The sequence below is a fragment of the Callithrix jacchus genome, chromosome 17 (assembly GCF_049354715.1).
Source record: "Callithrix jacchus isolate 240 chromosome 17, calJac240_pri, whole genome shotgun sequence".
NCBI classification, from domain to species: Eukaryota; Metazoa; Chordata; class Mammalia; order Primates; family Cebidae; genus Callithrix; species Callithrix jacchus.
The window spans coordinates 55,037,305-55,063,204 of record NC_133518.1 but is presented as its reverse complement, the minus strand read 5'-3'; the positions used below and the strand labels follow the sequence as shown (position 1 = coordinate 55,063,204).

The 25,900-nt window shown below is 39.8% G+C and overlaps 1 protein-coding gene and 1 pseudogene across 13 annotated transcripts in view; one reads left to right on the top strand and one right to left on the bottom strand.

Annotated features, from left to right (window-relative positions):
* Positions 1-25,893, bottom strand: part of OXNAD1 (oxidoreductase NAD binding domain containing 1) — a 73,949-nt gene extending 48,056 nt beyond the window's left edge. For 10 of the 13 annotated variants that reach the window (XR_013528663.1, XR_001907905.4, XR_004735748.3 and 7 more), the window contains exons 1-5: positions 25,546-25,893; positions 20,698-20,843; positions 18,913-19,036; positions 18,248-18,311; positions 3,599-3,705 (exon numbers count right to left, since the gene is read on the bottom strand). Coding sequence is in view for 9 of the 13 variants with exons in the window: in XM_054246947.2 (XP_054102922.2) it covers positions 3,599-3,705; positions 18,248-18,311; positions 18,913-19,028 (287 nt within the window). In the remaining 4 variants the exon portion in view is untranslated. The remainder of the gene's footprint in view (positions 1-3,598; positions 3,706-18,247; positions 18,312-18,912; positions 19,037-20,697; positions 20,844-25,545) is intronic. The other 3 variants (XM_078354322.1, XM_078354321.1, XM_008983871.5) reach the window with 1 other exon arrangement.
* On the top strand, positions 13,862-14,979 carry LOC100387803 (THAP domain-containing protein 5-like; annotated as a pseudogene).
* Positions 25,894-25,900: the final 7 nt, after the last annotated feature.

Genomic DNA, 25,900 nt, shown 5'->3' with positions numbered 1-25,900 from the left:
CCCACAAAGGGAGCCCAGTGCCAAGCAGACAGCAGCTATACTACAAGATCCCAGAACCCTTTAGTCCTTGCTTACAGTTTCTCAGAGTCCCCCACTCACTCACTTAATGCAAACACCAAAGAGAGCACCGCCTAACATATACAGGCACTGTGGTACTTGTTGGAGGTACAAAGATGCACATACGTCTTAGTTCCTGCCCGCAATGAATCCAGTCTAAGAGAAGGAAAATTAACAAACACATACAATTAAATGGGCAATGATAAAATCTGCTTAGCATAGCAGAGGAAGGAATCGATTCTACCAGGAGTAGAGGAATTAAGAAAGACTTCACAGAAGAGACTCCCTTTAAACAGTCTTAAAAGACACACAATGCTCGCCAGATAAGCAATGGGGAAGGACACAGTTTGAAAAAAGATGTCAAGGAATACAGTGCTGTGTACGTGCAGTCCTCTGAGAGTCAGGGCTGCCACACATGGTCATGTAGGTGGTAAGGAGGTTACCTGGCTACAGCCTGGCAGCCCTACTCAAGGGCAGAGGTCAAATCTTGTTTCTCTAATCTTGCTCCTCTAATGTTTCTTCTTGGTGTCCTCTTTCTCTCAGTAGGGCTCAAAGTTGCTTTCTAGCATCAAAACTTATGTTATCTGGTAGAAAGTCAGACACACTAGGACCAGGAATTCCTTCCACTCTGTGAAAATGCTCTGGCCTTACTTCTCCTCAGGAGGCATGCTGTACCCAGCCAAGTGTGGACTAAGTACTGACTGGGGCATCAGTGATGACATCGTGGTGATGAGCCCCACTCCTACTGCAGGAAACTGATGGAGGAGATAAGAACTGGAATATGACCCCTGGGCCTTATCAGTACATAGGATCTAACTGACTGAATGAAATACTAGCAATAACAAAAGCTAAACTCAAAGTTAACATTAGACATTATGCTAAACACTTTAAATATCCCAAAACATAGTCTAATGCTCTCTCTTTGAAGATATGAGAACTGAAGCCCAGACAAATAAGGGAACTGCCCGCATCAAAGAGCTGGCTGGTAGAAAGCAAGCATGTGAGCTGAGCAGTCTTCAGGGCACTAGGCAACAATACACGGTTACCCACAGTAGCACAACCATTGTTGGAGGCAGGCAGCGAGTGCCACAGCCAAATGTGAATCTAAAAACTCAGGGCAGCTGCACACTGTGTGAGGACTAGTGGTGGCATGCTCCAGACCCAAGAGCAAGTGCCAATCTTTCCAACCCCAGGGAGGAGGAATTCTGTGAAGGGCAGGACTCACTAAGGAGCTAGCAAGTGGTAGGTCTACTAGTAAGATGAACCAAGTTTAGCCCTGCTCATGTGTGAAATGTTTTGAGGTGACTTCCGCCTTTGGCCTTTCTCTCAGGAATGGATTGCTAGAGCTCTTGGAACTGGTTTCCTGCTACGGGAACCCGTCCTCTCTGCAAGGCCCAGGAAGAACACAGTGTAGTGCAAAAAGAGCCCCTTGAGGCCTATATCTGATCTATGCTGAAGGTGTCTACACGGGGATCTGTGGCTAAAGCTCCAGCTAGTCACAGACAACATTCATTGATTTAGTTACAGTTGGGCCTGGAACCTCATTCTCAGAGTTTGATAGGTGTCAGAGGAAACCACCAGTCAAAAAATCAGAGATGTGGAATCATGGCCCAATCTCTTATCCCAAAGATAAGCCCAACAGCAACCCTCTCCTTGATTTCTAACAGTTCTCCAGTCAGACAATCCTAACTACACAAACCGCCTGGCAGCCACATCCTCACTCCTTCTCCCTAATCCTTGCCCTCTTCTCCAAAGTGCCACATGGCAGTTACTACTAAGCTGATGACCTGAAGAGAGCCTAGAGCGCAAAGCCATGCTAGCAACAGCACGGAAGGGACAGACAGCACCAACCCAAACAAAATGGCCACTCTGTACCCATAAGGTCACATATAAAAAGGAACTCCCAACCCCTAGAACCATAAATCAACGGTAAGGGTGCAATCTGTTGAAAGAGGAGGGCCCAGGGGCCTGAAATGAATGCTGATCAACAACTGGGAGGAAAAGCATCACCACTAACCAGTCAGTGATCCTTACCTACCAAGTCTGACCTCAGAAGAAGTCTGACAGGCACTTATTAAACCCAGGCCTGAATTCAGTGAAATGACCAAATCCATTCACTGTGATGGTATACGTAACACCAACCCCAAATCATTTCATCTTGAGAATCACAGGATGCTATTTCTACAACTGTCACTAGGGAACGAGGACATTTTCTAATCAGGTAACTGAAGTTTACGAGTGCATTACACTTGCAGGCACACCACGGTGGCAGCACAATAACCAATGCACAGGCTTTTCCTAACCAGGAGGCTGTGTCTGAGTCTTGGCAGGATTCAGAGTTGAAGGCACAGGGACAGTGCTGTGCACATGACACAAACACTTTCACAGAAAGGAAATATGGAAGAACAGATCATTACAATTAAAGTTTCCACTTTTCAATATAATGACTGCTAAACCATTTTTGAAGGGTAAATATGTTGCCCACCCCCTAAAACAGGCAAAATGCATTTAATGTGTATCATCAAACATGTGCAAAGACTGCAGTAAATTGCTTCACAAACGCAAATTATTGCAATCAGCATCTTGTTTTCTAGTTCTAAATTCAAAGGCAAACTATTAACACACAAGACTGCTAACTCTTGCTATTATCACACTTGCTATTATCACACATCCTCCTTCTAACAAAACCACATTTCCAGATGGGCTGCCAAAATTAGTCAAGTGACTCCTAAGAAACACTATCAAGACTGACATGCCAGGAATTCATTTAGAAATGAATGCTTTATTTAAATAAAGGACACACACACCCAAACACACCTTTCCTCGGGAAATTCAAGTTGCTTTCTTTACAACTGAACTTGAATTGAACCTCAGTGAGACCCCATTTGGAGAAAAAGGGAGGCAGCTGAGCTGTTAACCTGGTCAGCATGCTGATCAGTCCCAAGTCAAATGGGATAGACTTATGATTTGTGTGGGGGTTAGGGGGAGCTGGGTCTGACTGGGGAATCCTGATAAGAAATTAAGCCAAGTATTTTAAATTCAACCTAGGTATGATACAAGAATTCAGTCAAGAGGATAGTGAGCCCTGTGATGACGTCACTAGTTCCTCTTCTTTTCAGGATGCTTTGTTCACTCTGCATTGGATACAAAGAAGACTAATTTTTAAAAAGCAACACGTAACTCAAGATTAGATTACTGAAGTGCATTCTGTTAGCAACCGTTCCCAAAGAGCGTAATTATCAGAGCTGTCAGTTCCATGGACCAGAACTAGCTGCTTTGTTTGAATGAGGAAAACTCAAGATAGCCATTTTCATATATGACTGAGGGAGCCACAGGCTCAAAACCCAAGGGCTCTAAGGCCAGGAAAGGAATCAGATCCTCTGTGCCAACAAAGGCTCACCCTGAGCAGACAGGATCTAGAATTCCTCTTCCTCAAGGGAATGGCTAGCCAGAGAAGTCTTTTCCAGAATAAAAAATAATCCCTTCTATCTGATGGCACCTTCTTGAACATATACACTTGGGACACAGAAAAGCCACTTACCACTGGCCAGCTTTAAAGGAAAAGTCTTGATCAGCAATAAGCAAGAGGAGGCTCTTCACTGATGGTGACTCACTGGCAGCTCCACACACCTTAGCTGCTGACACAATCTAAAACCAAAAGACGAACTGTGGCTGAGGTTAGTGCATACACAGCACAAGGGACAAATGGTGGCATCCTGGGAACTAAGGTTTTTGAAAATTGCCAAACAAGGTAAAGCACACTTTGCTTTAGTTCAGCCTACCCACATATGAATACATTTTAATTAACTTCTTTTTGAAAGACTTGCTATCATACTAATTTAATTTTATCCTGCATTCAAAACTCATCTACTAAAGGGATCATTTAACCAGCATTTATTTGATGAGTATCCACAATGAGCTGTGCACTGAGCTAGGCACTCTGGGAAGAGCTCAGGAAATGGGAACTCTGTAAACAAGCCAGGGTCTTATCAGGGAGCTGCCATTCAATTTTCCATCAGTATTGGGCAAAGTGAAGTCCACTGTTCCTTCTGAGTGTGTAAGGAGTTCATGAAGAACTAATTTCAGAAATTAAAAGCAGGCACTTAGAAACTAACAATTTCACAGAACAATCTTGTGCCTGTTGAATCTCGTAATAGGAAACAAATTGGGTTTGCACTCTTTATGTCTTTGTTTTTAATCAATTTTTGAATTCATTTATCATACAATATTTTATAAAATGGAAACAGTTGACAACCTTAACAACAAAAAGAGCTCTTCCCTACAGATTGTTTGAAAAGCACTATTTTACACAATGTATCTGATTTCTACAAGGCCTTGAATAGGTTTGACTAGGGAGCAATTCAGGAATGTGCCATTCATGGCTCAACACCCCTCAAATTCAAAATGTCTCTATTGACTTTATTCTTTCATCTGCTTTTTGTTTCTCTTTGTCCTGTAAGCCTGGGACATCTTCACAAGCAAAGAAAAAAGACAACATGACTCTTACCTCAACCTTCTATGTCTACTCCACTTGGGGCAGCAAATCAGCAACTAACCAAAATCCAGCCCTCACCTTGGAAGGTGTGACCTTCACAGCTTTACCAAAGGCTGCTTTGGAAATCTGTCAAGGTCAATGCTTGTCCCATCCTAACATGAGCTCATGCAGGCCTTCTACTCCACAGGACTACTCATCAAACTATTAGTGGAGACCATTTTCAAAAATCCACTTGATAATTCTCATGATGGATGGTGGTCTCTCTCACCACCTCAAAGTATCTTCTAATATTATCTACCTTTCTCTCCCTCCTACAAAATCCCTAACCTCTTTTTTTCTCCCGATTTTTGCCAACCCTCTCTTCCCTCCTCTCCTAAAAATCAAGTGGGGTGATTTTCCATTAGTGACCCTCTACCTGCACTCTTGGTCCTAGTCCTGCCTACTCTCTGAAACACTGCTCCACCAGCAATCACCAGCCCTTTCCTTCATATTCAATTTTCCTCCCTTTAGTATATTCCTGTTTCATCAAAGATCATATCTAATGCCATTTGCAATCCTAAGCAATTCAGCCACAAAGTAAAGTAAGCAGCAGAATATACAGCATGGGCTCTGCAGCGGGACCGCCTGGTATATTCAGTCCCGGCTCTACCACTTACCAGCTGTGTGACTCTTGGCAAGTTACCTAGCCCTCCTCAGCTACAAAATGAGAATAATACCACCGACGCCTCAGAGGGTTGCTGGGAGGATTAAATGAGATAATACCAACGAAAGCACTTATAACACTGCTGGCCCACCTGAAATATTCAGTACAGTAACATGCTTACAGGTCTGTCGCCTAGGAACAATAGGCTATATACCATTTAGCCTAAGTGCGTATTAGACTAGCCCCTCCAGGTTTGTGTAAGTACACTCTATGATGTTTGCACAATGACTATTATCTAATGACACACAGTGCTCACCAAATAAGCAATGGGGAAGGACACAATTTGAAAAAAGATGTCAAGGAATACAGTGCTGTGTACGTGCAGTCCTGAGAGTCAGGGCTGCCACACATGGTCATGTAGGTGGTAAGGAGGTTACCTGGCTACAGCCTGGCAGCCCTGCTCAAGGGCAGAGGTCAAATCTTGTTTCTCTAATCTTGCTCCTCTAATGTTTCTTCTTGGTGTCCTCTTTCTCTCAGTAGGGCTCAAAGTTGCTTTCTAGCATCAAAACTTATGTTATGTGGTAGAAAGTCAGACACACTAGGACCAGGAATTCCTTCCACTCTGTGAAAATGCTCTGGCCTTACTTCTCCTCAGGAGGCATGCTGTACCCAGCCAAGTGTGGACTAAGTACTGACTGGGGCATCAGTGATGACATCGTGGTGATGAGCCCCACTCCTACTTGGCCTGCTGCCCTTCCAATCAACAGCTTCACTGCAGGAAACTGATGGAGGAGATAAGAACTGGAATATGACCCCTGGGCCTTATCAGCACATATGATCTAACTGATTAAGCATTAAGCAACACACGACTGCATTTATTGTATTAACTACAATTAATTGATTGTTTACATTATATATTACACTTTATTCATTTATAAATATATATGCCACCATTCTAATGCTTTTGCACCAGGACCTTGAAGACTGAGCACTGAAGATCTCAGAGAGAGTGTTCACATGGACAACAAGAAACTGTACAGTGTGGTGGGCTTGTACATATTTGTACCAGTGCAAACTTAAAAGTCATACTGTCTTGAATATACTTTAGAAATCTGGCCTTTTGTCCCTTCCTCTACTGAGGCAATGAGCTCCTCCTTAGCCCACAGAATCTTCCCTTTTCCCTTGACGCTCTCCTTGACCACATGTAACCTAGCTTCTGCTCTCCTGCAACTTCTCCTTTGACAGTTGGTTGGGGTCTTTCTGAATAGCCAAACTCAGTGCCCAGTCTCAGTTCTCACCCTCCCTGACCTCTCTTAATTTGGTACTTTCCACCCTGACTCCTTCTCCTTGTCTGGGACAGCTAACATTGAACTTTTCAGGTCCCCTCCCGTTATCGCTGACCTGGTCTTTCTCCTTTACCATTCCTTCTCTCACTTCTTCTGTAGGAGCTTTCCCTAAACTGCCTCACTCCTACTCCCTCTCCCACTCCAGGTTGAGGCCCTCAAGGATGCACAGGCTACTACTCTCCTCCCACCCTCTGCTTACAACTCATCAATACTTTTCTGCCAATCACAAGCTGACATCCACACTCCCCCTAAGTAACAACAGCCAATGTCTGAGGAGCATTTATCTCAGATATATACCAGATGCTAGGTTAAATATTTTATGTGTGTGCATTCATTCATTCAGTAGATAAGGAATAATCATATATCCCAAGAGATAGCATTATCCTTCATCTTGCAGATGAGGAAACCGAAAGATTCAGTTACTTGCTCGAGATCACTGAGCTAGGAATTGCCAAGTCAGGATTCTAATCCAGGTTAGCTTGATGCTCCCTAAATCATCTGATGGTTCTGTCCCAATGGTAAACTCACTTATGCCATACAACGAAATCCATCAAATTCATTCCTTCCATGAACATTTATTGAGCATGGTATCAGAAACTGGGGAACAGGGAATGCAGAGACAGAGAAGGCTGCATGTGCCCTCACAGAACCCTGCAAAATCAGCTTCTTTCCATTACCAGATATTCAATTGCAGATGCATGTTGGACTCAACAAAGTCAATTACATTTTCGGTTGATACACAAACGCACATAAACTTTGACTCATTCTGGTATACTATCCCTCACACAGCCAAATTCCATAAATTGGGCTGTTTTTTCATTCCCTTCCCTACCTGCCATCTCCCTGGGCTGAAAATGTCTTTCTTCTCACTTGAACTACTACTTTGGTCTCCTCCTTGTGTCTCTCAAAGCAGCCAAGGCAAATATTCCTAATTTCCAACCTTACTGAGTTACTCTCCAGCTTCAAAACCTTAAGTGGCTCTCTACTACTCAACTACCCAAAAAAAAAAAAAGCTAAAAGTTCGGTTTAACATACCAACTTGGGACTCCTCCTGGATCACTGTGCTCATGGTTTTTCGGCCACATTAGACAACCTGCTGGTCCTCAAAGGTACCTAACACCCGCCCATTCCCCCAAACCCTGCCGAGGTCATTCAGCATGAGCCAGGCTCTCTGTCTACCAACCTTCTGCTCACCCGTCTAGGCCCTGCTCAAGTAATATCCCCTGCTTGAGGTCCACCTTATTCTCTTCATACTCTCAACTCTATCAATATGTTTTTGCCTTTCTGACCACATTCCACACATATTAGTCAACTCGTTACATGAAGCACAGAAACCAACACTCAGTAAGGCTCAGTAAGTATTTTCAGAATGAATAAAAACTTGAACCTAAGGTCATTTAAAATTGTTTTCCAGAAGAAAGACTGGTAGAAATTCGGGAGCACGTTTTTTAAGCTGTGTGCATAGGGGAAGAGAACACTACAGAAAATCCCCACACATGTTCAAAAGTCCGGCAGAGGTCAGGGAGAGCAGATTTATTTAGCAGAATTGTTATTTTCTTTTGTTTGCCACACATTCTTTTTTAAATATCTTATTACAAAGACAAATAATGAGAATCATCAGAGGTCTCTATGACTTTGTTTTCCTCCTTTTATTACATTTACAAAAGTATTTTGGGAGGCCGAGGCAGGCAGACAGCTTGAGCCCGGGAGTCTGAGACCCTCCTGGACAACATAGCAAAACCCTACATCTCTACAAAACAAAACAAAACAAAATTTACAAAAATTAGCCAGGCATGGTGACACACACCTGTAGTCCCAGCTACTTGGAAGGGTGAGGAGGGAAGACGATTTGAGCCTGGATGTCAAGATTGTAGTGCGCCAAGGTGGCGTCACTGCATTCCAGCCTAGGCAACAGAGTAAGACCCTGTCTCAAGATAGAAAAAAAAAAAGAAATGTTATTTTATAAACATTTACTTTTTTTTGATAGAACAATCTGTTAAAACACAGCATAAAGCTAGATTATTTCATTTCTGACAGTTTAACTGGCATGTGTTAAATTCCTTAACAAAACTAGATAGGGAGAATTTCAGCTGAGACGCTCAAGAATGTTTCATGATCAAGTGCCAGACTGTGTGACACTGAAGCATTAGTCATTTCCTAATGTCCAAATGTAAAATTCGATGGAGGAGGAAACAAAAGCTACACTTTCTACTGAGCCATATTTTCATTTGGATGGTGCATCTATGACCAATTACTGGTATCACAGGCTGAGGATCCCTTATCTGAAATGCTTGGACCAGAAGTGTTTAGGATTTCCTTTTTTTTTTTTCAGTTTTGGAATATTTGCATTATACCTACAGGTTGAACATCTCTAATGTGAAACTCTGAAATCCAAAACGCTCCATGAATATTTCCTTTGAGTGTCATGTCAGTGTTCAAAACGTTTTGCGATTTTGGAGCACTTCAGATTTTGGATTTTTGCATTAGTGATACTCAACTTATAATATGATCAGTAATGTACCTATTGCTATTTATCCTAACAACCCGGACAAAACTGTTCTATCTGTATCTGGAACACAGAATACTCTACACAATTCAATATTTTTAAAGACAGGCTTCCCTCTTACTATTTTGTTTTGTTTAACACAAATGCTGTATACTATGTAAAGATTTCTAGCAGTGTGGATTAAAAACATTAATGAAATCTTTTTGAAGGCCACATATTTATTTTACTCACAAAGTTAGTTCATATAATTAGGACCTGTAACTGTGGCCCTTTGTTATATGCCATTCTTTTATTGGACAAAACATAATGGAGAAACTATATATTTTAGCATTTTTACTTGCTCTTATACTTAATGGATCAAAAGATTTCACAACTGAAACCTCAACTATCCATGTCCTAAGTTAAAACACATGGCAGGAAATGAAATTTTCCATAAAACAACATTTATGCTCTTCCAGTGTTCAGTAAAATAACAGCACATTTGCCAACTTTGCTAGTACACACGTTTAATGCTTAGGCAGAGTCAGCATCTAAAAGGAAATTCCATCACACTTCTTTACAAAGCTGGTTTTATATGGGATATTTTGATGTTACTGCTGGTGCAAAAGTCTCTGTACAGGAAATAGGTATTTCTTTCGAAACCTGGCTAGCTTTCCCTGTTCACTCCTGTTCATTCGTTTCCTGGCTTAAAAATTTAGGCAAAGCCATGACTAGAAATGACCTAAAACAAAAATGAAGTTATGGTTCAGAGAATGTCAAAACTGAAGGAAACTTTAGTCACTATCAAGATACATATGTCATTTTACATATAAAGACACTAAAACCCAGAGGCATTATTTAAATGGTAGCAGAATATCAATCTGATGTGTAGGAATCTGACTAGAAGCAGATATTACTCAAGTGATTTACTAATAAAAACAACCACACATTTAACTTCTTAAATGGCTTATGCTGATTAACACTATGCCCTAGAATGGCAGGTAAACTCACTTTACTCCTACCAAAGGCTAACTTGTCTACCTGGGCTGGTCTCAGCAACTATCCTCTCTCCTACATCATACCCTCTCCACCCTCGCGATCAGAACACACGAGCTCTAGGATCTCCCACCTCATATAACATGTAACATCAACAGCAGCAAACACTATAGACATCCTTACCATATGCCAGGCACTCTACATACATTCATTCAGTCAGTCTTCACGACAATCTAGAAAGCCAACATAATTATATCCCCATTTTACATATGAGAAAACTGAGGTCCCAGAGCCAGTAAGAGACAAAGCAAGGATTTAAATCCAGGCACTTGTGTTCTTTGCTGCTTTTCAAAATACAACAACAAAAAATTAAGCCTCTCCTTTAGTCCAGCATTCACCCCACTTCTTTGCTCCGACTCACATTAAAACATTTCAAGAGTTATACACGGTCCTCTCTACTTTCTCATCTCCTATTCTCTCCTCAACACAATCTGATCAGGCTTTCACTCTCAGTAATGTACTAAAGCCAGTCATTCTGGTCACCCACTATCCACTGTGGTAAATTCAATGATGAACTTTCAGCAGAATTCAGCACGGTTGCCCCCCAACTCCTTGTTGAAACACTTTTCCTCCTGGCTCCAAGAACACTGCTGATTTCCTTCCTGTCTGGCTGGCCACTCCTTCTCCACCTCCTTTGCTGGCCCTTCCTCTTCTGTTTGGCCTCTAATTGTTGACACATTCCTGGGCTGAGTCCTGGGTTCTCTTCCCTTACTCTCTATGTGGCCTCAACTTTTCATCTCCAGCAGTGAACTCTAAACTCGCATGATCAACAGCCTGTTTGAATTTCCATTTCAAACTTAATACAGCCAACATAGAACTCATTTTTTCTCCAGCACTGTGCTATACACTGTGATTATAGAGCTGCTAAACTGGGCTTCTTTGTAGCCTTCAACTAACTCACTGCAGTTGGTTATACACCCCTGGGGACCAGAGGCCAGCTGCCAGGGCAATCACACTGCACTTCTTTGGGAGTTTTTCCAAGATCTGTGGTCCAGCCACGCCCCACTACAATATACACATCAACTACCTCCAGGCAGCGAGGGCCTGAGGTTTCTCTCCACCCCCTCTGCTTTGTCATTGCTGGCAGTGGTGAAGCCAGAAATGCCAAGCACTGCTCATCCCAGGCTGGATAATCTCTAAAAGGTTCTGTGACCATCAAGGTGTAATAACCAAAGTAAATTACAGGTACAACTGTTGAGAAACATTGCATGTTGAAAAGATGCCCCCTACCTCAGACTGAAGATGATCCCTCTAGCACAATCTCTTTGAAATGCACAGGTGATGACCAGCAGAGAATTGTAAAGGTTAGCCTCGGGACAGAGTCCACTCTGCAGCGAAGCACCCAATCCCATTCAAACCCAGGCCTCAGAAAGACCACAAGCAGATTATAAGCACTGGAAAATCAGCATCAGAAACTGTAGGATCCCTAAAGGTGTCTGTCCTAGGGGCCCAGGCATTTGACTTTATTAACTAACCACTTTGCCATCAGTATCTCCCTCCTTTCCCATGCCTAGTAACACATTGCTCAGTTAAACCCTATCTATCTAAACCAAGTGTCATATTCTGCTGTAACATAAAGGAAAGCTGATTTTATTATTAAAGATCTGAGTTCAAGGACTGAATTTCTACACTTACTTGAGAAAGTCCTTTAAACTTAGGATAACAAAATAATTTATCATTCAAGACAGAATACTTTGGAGAGTGAAAGTGAGTGCTATTGACAATTACACCAGGAACAAGAGGCATAAACCAGGACTACATAATGCAAATTAGGAAGCAGCGTCATCCTATCTAAATATTTGAGTCTTAATCCCCTCATCTGTGAAATAGAAATTAAAATCCCTACATCTCCCTCCCAGAATGGCCCTGAGAATCAAGTAATAATCTATTGTATTACCTGGTACTTTGTAAACAAAAAGGCAACAAACACATAAGATATTGTAGGAAGAGACACAGGCTTCTAAAAGCAAACTGGTCCAATAGAAAAAGAATTAGAAAGTTTTCCAAAATCAATTAGGTGCATAAAGTCTTGTGATCAGAAGACTTTTAAAGTCATCCCCATTAAAATCTGAGGATGGGGCTTATTGATCATTTTCAATGCTGTAACCCCAGGATCTGGCCCAGGGTCTGGCATATTTCCAAATGAACAAATGAATGCATGAGAATTAGTAATTTAAGAAATTCTTTCACTGCCAAACTCTTCCAACAAACTGATGAACAGAGCATATCTTTCTCAGTAGGCTAAGAGTCTACAGAAGCCAAGCACGGAATAACCCCTCCAGTAAAATGTATCTTGCCTGAACAATCCTTACTGCATTACAATATTTCTACTCTTATCTCCTTGATGTTTCTAGGGTTACTCAGACTGGTTATTCTTTTGATTCTTAAGAATAAAACGAAAAAAACTCTAACACAAACAGTCTAATGTAATTCAAATCAGAGTTCAGTTTCCTCCATCAGCACAATCTCAGACTACTTACATTTACAGTCCCCAGTAAGAAGCATAAACATCATAAATGGTCATTCAGTAAGTTTTCCAGAGGAAATACAATGCCCAAAACCAAAAGGACATTTCTGGGTAAGTGTTCCATTTTCTGCCGACTCCAAGAGTAGTAGCAGGGTCCTTTAGCCTAGGAATTCTGAGCTAGAGCTTCCCTTTGCCACTGAGAGACATCTCCTAGACCCTGCTTCCTTTTCATAAACTCCAGATGACATTGTATCGTTAGGCAACCTCATGGACTTGAACTGAATAGCAAATAACATGTGTAAAGTACACTCACTATACAAATGAAAGGCAAGAGTAGAAAATAGAGTGTAAGAAGCTGATCTAGTTCTGTTATGGCCAAACCTGAGGTGCCATTCATTTCAACCAGTCCAAGGTCCAGCCCCTACTCTATGGCAAGGAGCACCCTCTGGAGATTGGGGTGAGTCCCTAATGACCATATACTGCTGAGAAAGCCAGATATCATCTAGCTTTCTCCAGTTCTTCCCAGCTCTTCCCAGTTCTCATTTTGTATGGGAGAGGAGGGGAAATTAGAAACAGAAGAGGAGAAGAGATGCAACTAAAAAATTCCTGAAAGGTAGTACCACGGTTGGATTTTAACCCTGTAATTTTCTGACTTGTGGGCACTAAAATTCTCAAGAGTTTGCATTAACTTTCTTTGTAGTTTACTTGGCTCAAAATAACCCCCAAAAGTCCCAATAATTTTGTCCTGTAAAATTCTGAAATGAAAGAACAGCTGCCTTGCACCTCTTGCTGGCCCTGGTCCCCCAGGACCTCATAGAAGTGATACTCAGCTATAGGACAGCGATTTACTCTAAGAATCACAAGGGACAAAAAAAAATAAAGATCAGAAGCTGAGTTTTTACCCATTTCTCCTAAATGACAAAGAAAAACTTGAAAACGGTGAAAAAATATAAAGCGAGATTGATGGGTTTCAGGTAAATACCAGTTACTACGTAGTGACCATTTCACTCCTGACTCTCTTGACACCAGATGAGGAATTTGGTATTTAAAACAAAGTGTAGTTCCAACAATTTTTCCTTTGCCTAAAGACAATCAAGAAAAAGACCCTTCTAAAAAAAAATTCCAGAAGAAAAAATTGTATGATGAGAAGAAAGTACGCCTAAAAGCCAAATTAGAAAACTCACTTGTATTAAATGAGGCAAAGAAAACACAGATGTGCTCCCTGAACACGCAATTACTTGCTTCATCTGCCTTGGTGAAGCCACCAGCTTCCAACACCAAGAAGTATACAAAACACATGTTAACTCTTTTCTTTTCTTCTTTTCTTTCTTTCTTTTTGAGACAGAGTCTTGCTCTGTTGCCCAGGCTGAAGGGCAGTGGCGAAATCGCAGCTCACTGCAACCTCTGCCTCCTGGGTTCAAGTCAAAATATATGTTAACTCTTAAACTAGTTAAACAAGATTAACTAGGAAACCAGAATATATCTTGGCAACATCAGTTAACTAAAATATGGATATAGGTGGTTTTCACAAATCTTTTGGGTATCTAAATTCTACAACTATTACTCGGATAACTTCAAATTCAGAAGGTACTCAACAGTCTTTAGAAACCAAAGAAGCGCTTGAAATAACTACTAATCATCTTGCTAATCCAAACTTTACAAATAATTCCATGAAAATCAAGTCAGCACAGAATAATTCATTCTTAGTTACCACAATAATTAAACAGTTGAAGAATTAAACACAAATAAAGAATCTATTATTGTCATTTTTCTAAACCTGCAGTTAATTCTTTTACGTCTACCCAAAAAGAAACCACAGAAATGGAAGACATAGACATTGAAGACCCCATATATAAGAATGTAAATCTATGAAACATTTTCTTTAAAAAAAAAAGAGAGAGAGAGAGAGAGACAGCCAGCCAGGGTCTTGCTATGCCAGCCACACAGGCTGGAGTGCAGTGGCACGATCATAGCTAACATTAGTAATCTTGAATTCCTGGGCTCAAGTGATTCTCCTGACTCAGCCTCCTGAGTAGCCAGGACTACAGGCACATCACCATGTCCAGCTATTTTGTAACTTGTTGTAGAGACTGGATCTTGCTCCGTTGCCCAGGCTGGTCTTGAATTCCTGGTCTCAAGTGATCCTCCTGTCTCAGCCTCCTAAAGTGCTGGGATTACAGACATTAACCACTGCGCACTTGGCCACAAATTGAACATTCTTACTGCAGACAAGACATAAATAAAGAACATTTTTGGCAAAGTCTCTAAGCTACATTCAAAGATAACTCTTCTTGAGCCACAAACAACAAACTACAGGCAGACTGAAGTCTTTGGAAAGTTCTTATAAGACAGCTAAAGCAGGAAAACTATCTGAAGAAAATGTCAGATGATAAAAACTGTTTTACAACATAGGACGTCACTATGATATAGAGTAAAAAGGCTTTAAAGCTATGACTTTTATAGAAGCTTTTTCTAGCCACATCAAAGTAGATGTCAAGGGAACTTTTTCCTGTATAAAGGTCTGATCTTAAGGAACCTATGACAGTGCTCTAATGTTAGAGACTGTATCCCGTTCTTGTAACACTCATTTTTAAAAACCAGGGAGTTGTGCTGAAGAGAAACACAGTTTTATTAGTTGATAATTTTCCAAATTAGAGTTAAAATTTAGTGAATAAATGACACAATTCGGTCATAAGATGAGAGAACAAGGGCATGTTCAAAAGAGCCTGAAACAGAAGTCAGGCTCAGCAATCAGTCCTGGATTCACCACTGACACAGGGCTTGAGCAAGTTACTTATCAGGACTGAATCTCAGTCCCTAACCTACAAAAGAAGAATATTTACTAGTTCTATAATAGTCTGTTTCTTTATAGTTCCTTCCCTTTTTCTTAAGATAACTTTGTTAGAACAGGTTTTCTCTAAGATTAGATATACTTTCATAATACTAGAAGTTGGCTAGAATTTGATATTAACTATTGCAATATTTACTGAATTCTGTGTTATCTGACCTTTAGGCTATAGTTATATATCTGTAACATAAAGGAAAATACACCTTTTATAATTTTATTCCAGTTGAACCAAACTAAGGAACTGCCCATTAGCCCAGTTCTCAGGTGAGGTACTTCAAACTTGAAAGAATATGTGTATCAGTACTTATATGTCACCAACCATCATGATACGCAGTCATTTACGCTTTTTAACATACTGTATTTATATAATTATTTTGTAAACCAAAAACTTTAATGAGGTTAATTCTAAATATATTTAAGTGTATTTTAGAAACCACAGTTGATATCTTTTTTTTTTTTTAGTAAAAGTATGGTAATTTACTGGAAAAGGGAAAGCATGTACCCAAGAAAAGGAAATGTGAGCATACTCAGAAAGAGACGCGCTATTAGTATCTATTTTTTAATAGGTATAACTTTTAAAGTATGCACCTGCCTCATTTTTAAATTGCAGAATAACTGAATACTGAATACTGCACATTCCCACTTACGTATATTAAAATTAATAAGCAAGAAATTATAGACAAGTAGTGATAACCTTAGGGAGATAAAAGTCTTTCATCAGGAAAGAGAAATGACGATGATATAAATAAAAATACTGTTTATATCCACACAAATTTGAAAAATGTAAAAGTAAAGACTCTGTGGTAACAATACAAATGTGAAAAATAGGTATGTTTCCTTAGAGTTGGCAGTCAACATAATTAAGTAGGTTAATGCCTATGAGGGATGCTGTGCAAGTTCCTATTAGTCTGATTCTTAATCTTCTCATCTTTTAAAAAGAAATTACTGGCCAGGTGCAGTGGCTCATGTCTGTAATCCCAGCACTTTGGGAGGCCAAGGAGGAAGGATCACTTGAAGCCAGGAGTTCAAGACCAGCTTGGGCAATACAGTAAGATCATCTTTACAAAAAATTAAAAATTAGCCGGGCACAGTGGTGTGCCTGTAGTCCGGGCTACTGAGGAGGCTTAGGCAGGAGGATCACTCAAACTTGGGAGATAAAGGCTGCTGTGAGTCATGATTTCACCACTGCACTCCAGGAGCCTGGGTGACAGAGCAAGACCCTGTCTCAAAAAACAAGAAGAAAGTACTAATATCTATCTATCTATCTTACCTGTCTTAAAATACTATTACCTATCTCACGGCACAGTTTTGAGAATTCTGTAAGGTAACAAACAAATTTCTGGGTCCTGGAAAATAGGAGGTGCTCAATAAATATCAGTTGAGGCTAAACAGTAAATAACATACTAATTGTTTTGTAAATGCCTAATTATTCTTTTTGCTCATATTGTACTTAGTTTCTGCAGGCTATTAAAATTAATTGGTATTGTAAAATAAAATTCTGAAATGAATATTCTAATTCAGAGACTAGCAAACTATTATCTGCAGGCCAAATCTGGGTGTTCGATAAATGAAATCTGTTTACATACTTTCTATGGCTCTTCTCACATTATAAAATCAGAGATCAGACGTTTAGACAGCATAGTCCAAAAAACTAAAATATTTGCTATCTGGCCTTCTAGACAAAGTTCTTCAACCTCTGCTCTAATTCCACCAGCCTCAAAATATAACAGGAAAGAGCCTGTAAGATAAACCACTTATCTTCATAATTTACAAGGCCTTCATTTTTTTAAAATCCTAACAGTTAAGTCTCACATTTACAGAATCAGCATCTTTGGTCACTTGAACAAACAAAAAAAGTCTTTTCAGATTTATCACTGGGAAAAGTGTACTTCCCCATAAGCTCCTAAATCTACTCTGCTGCTGAACTAATTTTAAAGACTTCTCAAAAAAAAAAAAAGCACATGAACTTTAAGCTGAATCAACAAACACATTACCCTTAGTCCCAAAGTAATTTTCTGAAAAGTATACCTTTACATTAAAGTGTATCCTTCTATTAATAGATAAAATTAAATGAGACAATATAATTTCTGCCCATATTTGTAGAAGTATATAATCCTTCTTTATATAAAATACAGCTTTTTATTGTTAGCTTAAATAGGCGTATAACACTAAGCTAAATTTATCTGAATAAGTGATAAACATTCAAAAAAGCAAAATCAAATATCCAATTTATGTTTTTAAATAAAAATGGGGTTACTCACTGAAGTAAAGGGTGAGGATCCTTTATGTCTCAGCCCTTGACACCCCTTCAGGTGGTAGATTAGCTTTCTATAGTCTGAATATGGTGGGAAAAAATCTGTACATTAGAAGCGTAACAAGAGCTCGTCCACTTTCCTTTCTCAGATGTTAGTGCTTTCTCCCTTGATAAAATAACTTGATGAAGTAAGTTGTTCTAAGGTAGGAATGAGAACAAGGACTTTGAGATGTGATGTGCCAGAAAAAGAAAAAGGTAAGCTATTCATAGGCTATTCGAAGGCTCTAAAAGAAGTTCTAGTGCTAAAATATAACCCTAAACATCACACTTGTGAGGATGGTTCTCTCAATTGTTGCTATACTCCCTTCATCAAGTTAATCCATCATTCCAAGTTTAAAGGGAAAAATTTGAGTATTTGTCATCTTTTCAAATCAGATATCATACGTCCTGCTCAGAAAATTTCTAAATAGAAAAATAACAAACTTCCCAACTGTCCTTCAAAAGGACCACTCATGTAATGCTTTACCCATAAGCCAATCACAACCACAAGTAAACTGTCTAGCTGGAAAAACTTCCCATACCCCACAGATACAAACCTCCCGTCGAATGACACTTGCAGTTCTCTCCATGTGATCAGTTTTCCTTTTGGATTTCATTATGCTGTAACAGAAAGTAAAATTAGGTTGTTATGTATTATCCTCATAAAAATCATAAAATTAGTTTGTCCTGAAATATCATGGTTATCCTAAATACAATATAACATTATGGATCCTATAATACGGTCAGCGAGTATTTGTCCATCTAACTAAAGTTTTGGCCAGGCATGGTGGCTCAGGCCTGTAATCCCAGCACTTTGGGAGGCTGAGGCAGGCAGATCACCTGAGGTCAGGAGTACGAGGCCAGCCTGGCCAATATGGCAAAATCTCCTCTCTACTACAAATATAAAAATTAGCCAGGTGTGGTGGCACATGCCTGTAATCCCAGCTACTCGGGAAGCTGAGACAGGAGAATCACTTGAACCCAGGAAGTGGAGGTTGCAGTGAGCTGAGATTGTGCCACTGCACTCCAGCCTGAGTGACAGAGCAAGACTCCCTTTCAAAAAAAAAAAAAAAAAAAAAAAAGTTTAACAACCTGACAGCATGCACATGGAAGCCAAGCAAGGTGTTACCTTGACAGGTGTTTGATACGCCTCTCGGGACCATCAGCAGGTCAGGTGTCTTTGAAAATCAACTTCAAATGCACAGAAGGCTTAATGACTCACCTGGTTAGAGTAAGGTGGCGCAAAGCGCTGAATGTCAATCTCAATGAAGCACCCTGAGTACAGACGGCTCCAACAGAGCACCGCAACCCAGGAATCATAACAGCAGCACAGGCCATGGTGCTTCCTGGGCAAACATAAAACTGAACTTTAAAACTGTTTTTTAAAACAGTGGGGAAATATCAGACTGTTTTAGAGGGTCAGTGAAGAAGAGTTTGGGTTTCTGTTGGTGCTATTATGAGTCAAGCTACCAGCAAAGCAACCAAGAGCCTAACTTAACCTCAATACAGTTTCTGCCACTATTCGGAGTTGATTCAAGGTATCCCCACAATTATGTACATAAGTATGTAATTTTTGGTGCTATCAAATATTTATGCTCTCTGTTGGTTTCTAAAATCTCTGATCAAATTCACATGACTAATATTATGTTATCACAGTAGAGGGGCGCAGATTTTATAACTTTCTGATAATTGTATTCTACCTAAAGAGCAGTACACAAATCTTTTATATTTCTTGATAGGTAAAGTATAAGAGGTATAGGTAAAGTATAAATTTACCAAGGTTTCCAAACAAGAAGCTTAAGGTTCCCAGATAATAAAAACCAAAACAGATAATACTATTCGTAACAGCCCAGACTGGAAACTGTCCAAATGCCATTATAGAGGAGATAAACTAATTGTGATACATTCGCACAGTAAGATATACTATTCAGCAATGAAAACAAACTGCAACTTCATGCAGTAACAGAGGTGAGTATCACAGATAACATACTGAATGAAGGAAGCCAGTCAAAAGAACAGATATTCTTTGATTCTAATCATATAAAATATAAAAACAAACACAATGAATCCATGCTGTCAGAAATCTAGTTAGCAGTTTCCCTTGGGAGGTGGTAGTGACAATGTTATTTCTTAAACTGGGTGCGGACTGCATGGGTATTTTCACTTTTTGTAAAAACTAATTAAGCTGTCCTCTTAGGATTTGTGTAGTTATTTGTTTGTACATGAACTTCAAGTCCAAACGCACAGGTACACACACATTCTTCAACATTTCAAATTCTAAAAACTACCAGCCTATCAAGAAAAGCACTGATTAGGAGTCAGATGATATTTCCTTTTGGTTCTTTTTATATCACTTTCCCATGTCCATTTTTAAACATTTATTTGCCTAAAATGGCCACATTTAACATGTTACATTGCTGTATCTGTCCTTTTCTATCTTAGTTACCTTGAGAATAAATGAAAATACATGTGAATACCTTTTTTCTGAGCTTTTTGGGAGGCAGTACATAAATTAATTGTAATAAGTTGGTGTTAGGAAAATATTCAAGCTAAGTGTTTACATTCCTACTCCATATTCATGAATTTGGTCCTTCATTCAACAAATATCCAGTATGTGGCAGGCACTGGTCTAAGCAATGGTGATAGAGGCATGGAGAAAACAAAAACCCTCTTAGAGAGCCTGAATTCTAATAGATGAAGACAGAAAATAAATACAAATAAACAAATCTGGTGGTGACATAAGTCATCTGTATTCAGTTGTAACCAAATCATATTAAAAACCTCGCTACTTCATAACTAGTCTCTAGATAAAAGATATATTTCTTCTTGTCATAGTATACTGTGGCATCATTGTAGACACGCTACTTGCTATTTTGCTCTTTAGTAAACAAAAAAAGCAGACGGCCTTTCAACCTCATTCAAGACCACTAAATGTCGTTTTTCTCCATTAAATGTGCTAAGCCCAAAATGGTGCCTTAATCCCTGAAAGAAAGAAGTTGAAACTCACTTCAGAAGTCCACGAGATTTTAGGAGTCATTAAGTATATGGTCAGCTGACTGACAGAATGTTTTGGTCCTGCTATCACACTGAGACTTTTGGATGTACACCAGTTGAAACACAGTATTTCCAAGCATTAAAATTCTCACAAAGTTCCTGCAATGACACAAACAACATATAACAACATTTTGGGAAACTGATCAAAAGCACTATTACCTCTTAGCTGCAAAAGGAAAGGCTTATAATAATCAGTAGGCATCACCTCACAGCAAGCCCACTCTCAATTACCCCCTCTCCATCCATTCTTCCCCCCCCCCAGGCTTCCATTTTTCTTTTTTGCTTATTTATCTTACAGCTTCTTTTGCTCTTCTTCCTTGGCCTGTCTTTAACTCCTGCTACTTAGGATATCCACCCCAGGAAACAGCAGACCGAAGGCCAGAATGACACAGTTACATGTCATTTAAGGCCAAGTTCCCTGATAAAATGTAACCACTATATAGTTAAATATGGAAATACTGTTCTGCTTAATGTTTTAGGCAACTATTGCTAAAATAAGTTGTCCTCACAATAGGATACATTGTTTAATGATTATTCTGCCTGAATGTCTCCTTCTCAACTAAACTGGAAAATAAACATTAATTTTAAAAGCAATTCTCTTTAAAATTCTAACATTTTGTAAAAGTAACCATGACCAAGAGTGCCACCTACTGGTACATAATGGGCATTTTTATAAAATTCTGTTCAAAGTGCTTTCCAAAGCTTTATGCCAGTCCTTTAAGTAAAATATAAAAAACGGTGGCTCAAGCCTGTAATCCCAGTACTTTGGGAGGCAGAGGCAGGTGGATCACCAGGTCAAGAGATCGAGACCATCCTGGTCGACATGGTGAAACCCCGTCTCTACTAAAAATACAAAAAAATTAGCTGGGCATGATGGCGCGTGCCTGTAATCCCAGCTACTCAAGAGGCTGAGGCAGAAGAATTGCCTGAACCCAGGAGGCGGAGGTTGCGGTGAGCTGAGATCGCGTCATTGCACTCCAGCCTGGGTAACAACAGCGAAACTCTGTCTCAAAAAAAATAATAATAATAAATAAATAAAATAAAAAATAAAAAACTGAAACCCTACTAATTTTTTGAAATATGTCCGGTGGTTTCATACTGGAAGTATTTAATCAACCACAGCAGATCAATATATATCAAGTTATTTCTAAAACCATATAAAGAAGAATATCCCATCAATGTCTGTATCCTCACAAGCCTTCCCTTATCAAAAATTCTTAATTAACTTTATTTCTGAAATGCAGATTATAATAAATTTTAAATTAAACTCACACCCTTTAAATACGTAGTAAAACAAATTTCTGAAAGCAACAGATTAAATTTAAGATTTAAGATGAATTACACTGGTTTCAGTTCAACAGGTATACTCAGTTCATTCAACAATTACAGGGGTGCCAGGCACTATTTGAACTTGAAGATACAATAAAGAACCAGATGCAAGGCCCCTGCCATCATAAAGCTTTTATTACAGTTCCAGAGACGGATAGTAGTAAACAAATAATTAACAAGCTAACTGCAGACTATGATGAGTATGATAAAGGAAGTCAGAGTGATAGGGTAGGTGGGGGAAGTATCAGGAAAGACAGCTCTCCAGTGATGACACCTTGGCTGAGATCTGGCTGAGGAAAAGGCCGCCAAGCAAATGGTAAAAGGAGGCCACTCAGGCAGAAGGATTAGCAAGAACAAAGGTCCCAACACAGAAATAAGCCTGGCATGTCAGAGGAACCAAGGCCAGTGTGACTGGAGAGCAGTAGGCTGGTAAGAGTGAAATGAGATGAAGTCCAGCAGTCTACAGGAATGGCAGGAAGTTTATCCTAAGGGTAACAGGAACAACTGAAGAGTGAATCAATCAGGAGAAGGACAAGGTCTAATTTATATTTTTAAAGGACTGCTCAAGTTGCTGTGGGAAAGATAATAGGAAGGGGCAGGAGTGGAAGCAGGAAGTCTAGTTAAAAGCCTCTGGTCTAAGGTTATAATAAGGTAACAGCAGCTACAGAGATGGCAGAAGTAGATGAACATGACATTTTTTTGGAATTAGAGCCCCAAAACTTGCTGATACATTTAACAGGGTGTGAGAGGACAATGACAAAAAGAGAAAAGCCAAGCATGTCTCAACAAGCATAAATGCACTGAAATTAAGTAAGTTCAAAGAACAATCATGGCATCTGAAGTTTAGAATCTTCAATGAGGAAGCAAAAGAGCTCCTCGTGCTCCGCTGGGCAAAGAAACCTTAGTGGTAAACGGGTAATAGACGCAGAGTATTTGACTGGAAATCAGCAGAACTGGGCTTAGGTGTGACTCCTTCCTGCTTTCTCATCTTCAGCAAGTCTCCTCTTGCCATTTTAACATTACCCACACCACCTCACTAGATTATTAAGAGGAATAAATAAAATACCAAAGTACCTGGCAAACAAGAGCGTTACTAAAAATCAATCGTAATACATTAACCCCTTCTCCTCCTTGTCAAACCACCTACTGAGGTGGAGGTTTGGTATTGCCAGCGAACAACTCCCTCTGGCCTGATATACAACAGCACTCATCAAATATGGTTTCCATCATACAAGTCTTACCTACTTCTAAACCTGAACTTATGCTAAGAATCCTAGGCACCATTGTTCTCTGGATAAGCAGTGTCAGTTAATATTTATGATAAAATAAACTTGTGATCTCAAATTACTCTTGCAACTAGTAAATCTGCTTGTGTCACACTCTGAGTCCAAAAGTGTGTCACTACAAAATGTTTCCATCCTTTTAGGAATAAATATAAAGTTTAGTAGTCATTGTAATGTGTTCTTTAAAAGTGCTAGGTGAAGGAAAATAAACTATACTGCATGCTTGGCTATGGTTTTACTTTCTTTAGCACAGTACAAGCTCAAATTGGGCAGAACATTAAGAGCAGCCATCTCTGGCCAGACAATGGAGACAGCCAATGGATGCCAGGATGAAAACATGGAAAGCCATGGAGATCCCCCTCCCCAAACCTAGTTCTCATGGGAATGAGCACTGCTTAGTGGGAGATCTCAGCAGTCTGCAGAGCTACAGTGCTGCCTTTTAAATCGAGCTCTGCTTTAAGTGCCATCACATCACCAATGACACCATTGTTAATTAAAAGCCTAGATTTTAGGGTCAGACAGATTTGAGTTCTCATCACAGCTTATTGCCATTTACCGCTTTGGCTTAGGCAAGTTCCTCAGGCCCTAAGCCTCATGCTTTTCAGTGTTAAAGATGGGGGTAATGATACTTAACACCTCATTGGGTTTTTTTTAAAGACACAATGCACATAAGGATTTGGTCATAGTGTATGACCAACACAGTGTCAACTATTATTTGTTTTTTCCATTTTAGCTAACATGTATTCAAAGAAAAGTTGGAACATTACAAAGAAAATCTACCCAACAACCCCTGTAACTTTTAGGACTACTAACTTCAAATTTTAAAATTCCTCAGCAAATTGTTTTTGATAGATGCGAACTGCTTTCTAAGAGATCTACCAATTTATACGTCCCATAAGCCAAATATGACTACCCCCATTTCTCCACATAGGAAAATGGCTCATATTTAATTTTCAAGTACTTAGAAGTACTAAAGAAGTAAAGATGGCTCCCAACCTCAAAATGATCATCAGGACTACAGAACAGACACAGAGAATCTCCTTTTTTTTTTTCTGTCTCCAAGAGGCTATGTGGGAAGTATTTACATCAACAGTGATGCAAGGAGCAGCCACTGAGCTGTGCGGGCTTGGGATTTCTCCTTTACCCAGACAGACCAGAACAATCACAGTCAATCCCTGACAAGCTTAACAAGTTTCCTAACTGCTGGGTAAATCTATAATTACAGAAAATCAAGTGTTTGTGAGTTCTTTGAAATAATCCTCCATAAAGTCCTGTAATGTAACTTATGGATTTTCTCCCAAAAACTCCTCTGCCTTTAAGTTTTCAAGCTTTAAAACGGCTAAATGTGCATAAAATTGGTAACTTCATGCCAACATGAGTGTGTAAATATAAGCACAGGGATACAGTTTGTATATGTGTTATGTAAATGTAAACTAAATATGGCATATAATTGCTGAACCAAGTAAAACTCGTAATTTCCATGCAAAAGTGGGACATTACATCTACAAAGGATCTTATAATCATCTCTCCTCCAACCGTTTCTTAGAAGAGGAAATAAGGCCCACAGAAGGTAAATATCCAGTTGCTAGGGCTAGTCAGCAACTCAAGATTCAGAATCCCAGATCTTCTCTCAAAAGTGCTTTTTTTTCCCCACTACAATGCATTCCTTCTCTATATTAAAATACCAACTAATTAAGACCCAATGGAATCGGTTTTACCAAAACAAGCACTAGCACTGCTTTCAAGACAAAATGCCTTTCATCTGCATTTCGTTTCAAGGCATACATACTAATAAACCTGCCCACTGATACCATTTCTTTCACAAAGAAAAAACTGGTACTCACATAAGTAATTTGTTCCTGGGCTTTGGAGACAGATAAGCTCTTATTTCCTAGGTGTATGATTTTGGTCAAGATGCCCAACTCTCTGTACCTCAATTTAAAGATTAGTAAAATGGAATAACATGTAAACTCCTTGAGTTGACAGTTCCACTTAGTGCAATACCTGGCACATAACTTCCCAATAGAAAAAGGTTATTACTATTACTACAAATCATCGTAGTTAATAATGTCATACACCTGACAAACAGAAGACTAGACCTCAATCCCTGCCTTCCAGGGCTTGGTCCTTTCAGCAACGCAATTTAGGTTATTTTAATATGTCTGGGGAGAGAAAGAAACGAAATGTACCTGCAGCCAGGAACAAGCTGACCGTCGCCCTGGGCTCAAGGTCACTCGGTGAAGCGAAATTCGCCCTGGGCTCAAGGTCACTCGGTGAAGCGAAATTCTACGGGAACTGTTCGTCTCCAGGAAGGGAGGTCGAGGAGGCTAAGTTGCTCTCGCCTCCCCACTCCGCCTTTCCAGAGAGCTACCGGGAGGAGGCTACCTAGCACCTGCTGCAGCCTTCAGTCCGCTATTTAAGGCCTAAACTAGGCGAAAAGAAACAGGGAAACTTACCCCACCCCCGGGAACCTAGCTCGCAGACACGGCCAAACTCAGCTACTGGCGCCTGGGATACTCCGCGGTCCTAGATGTGACGAAGCAG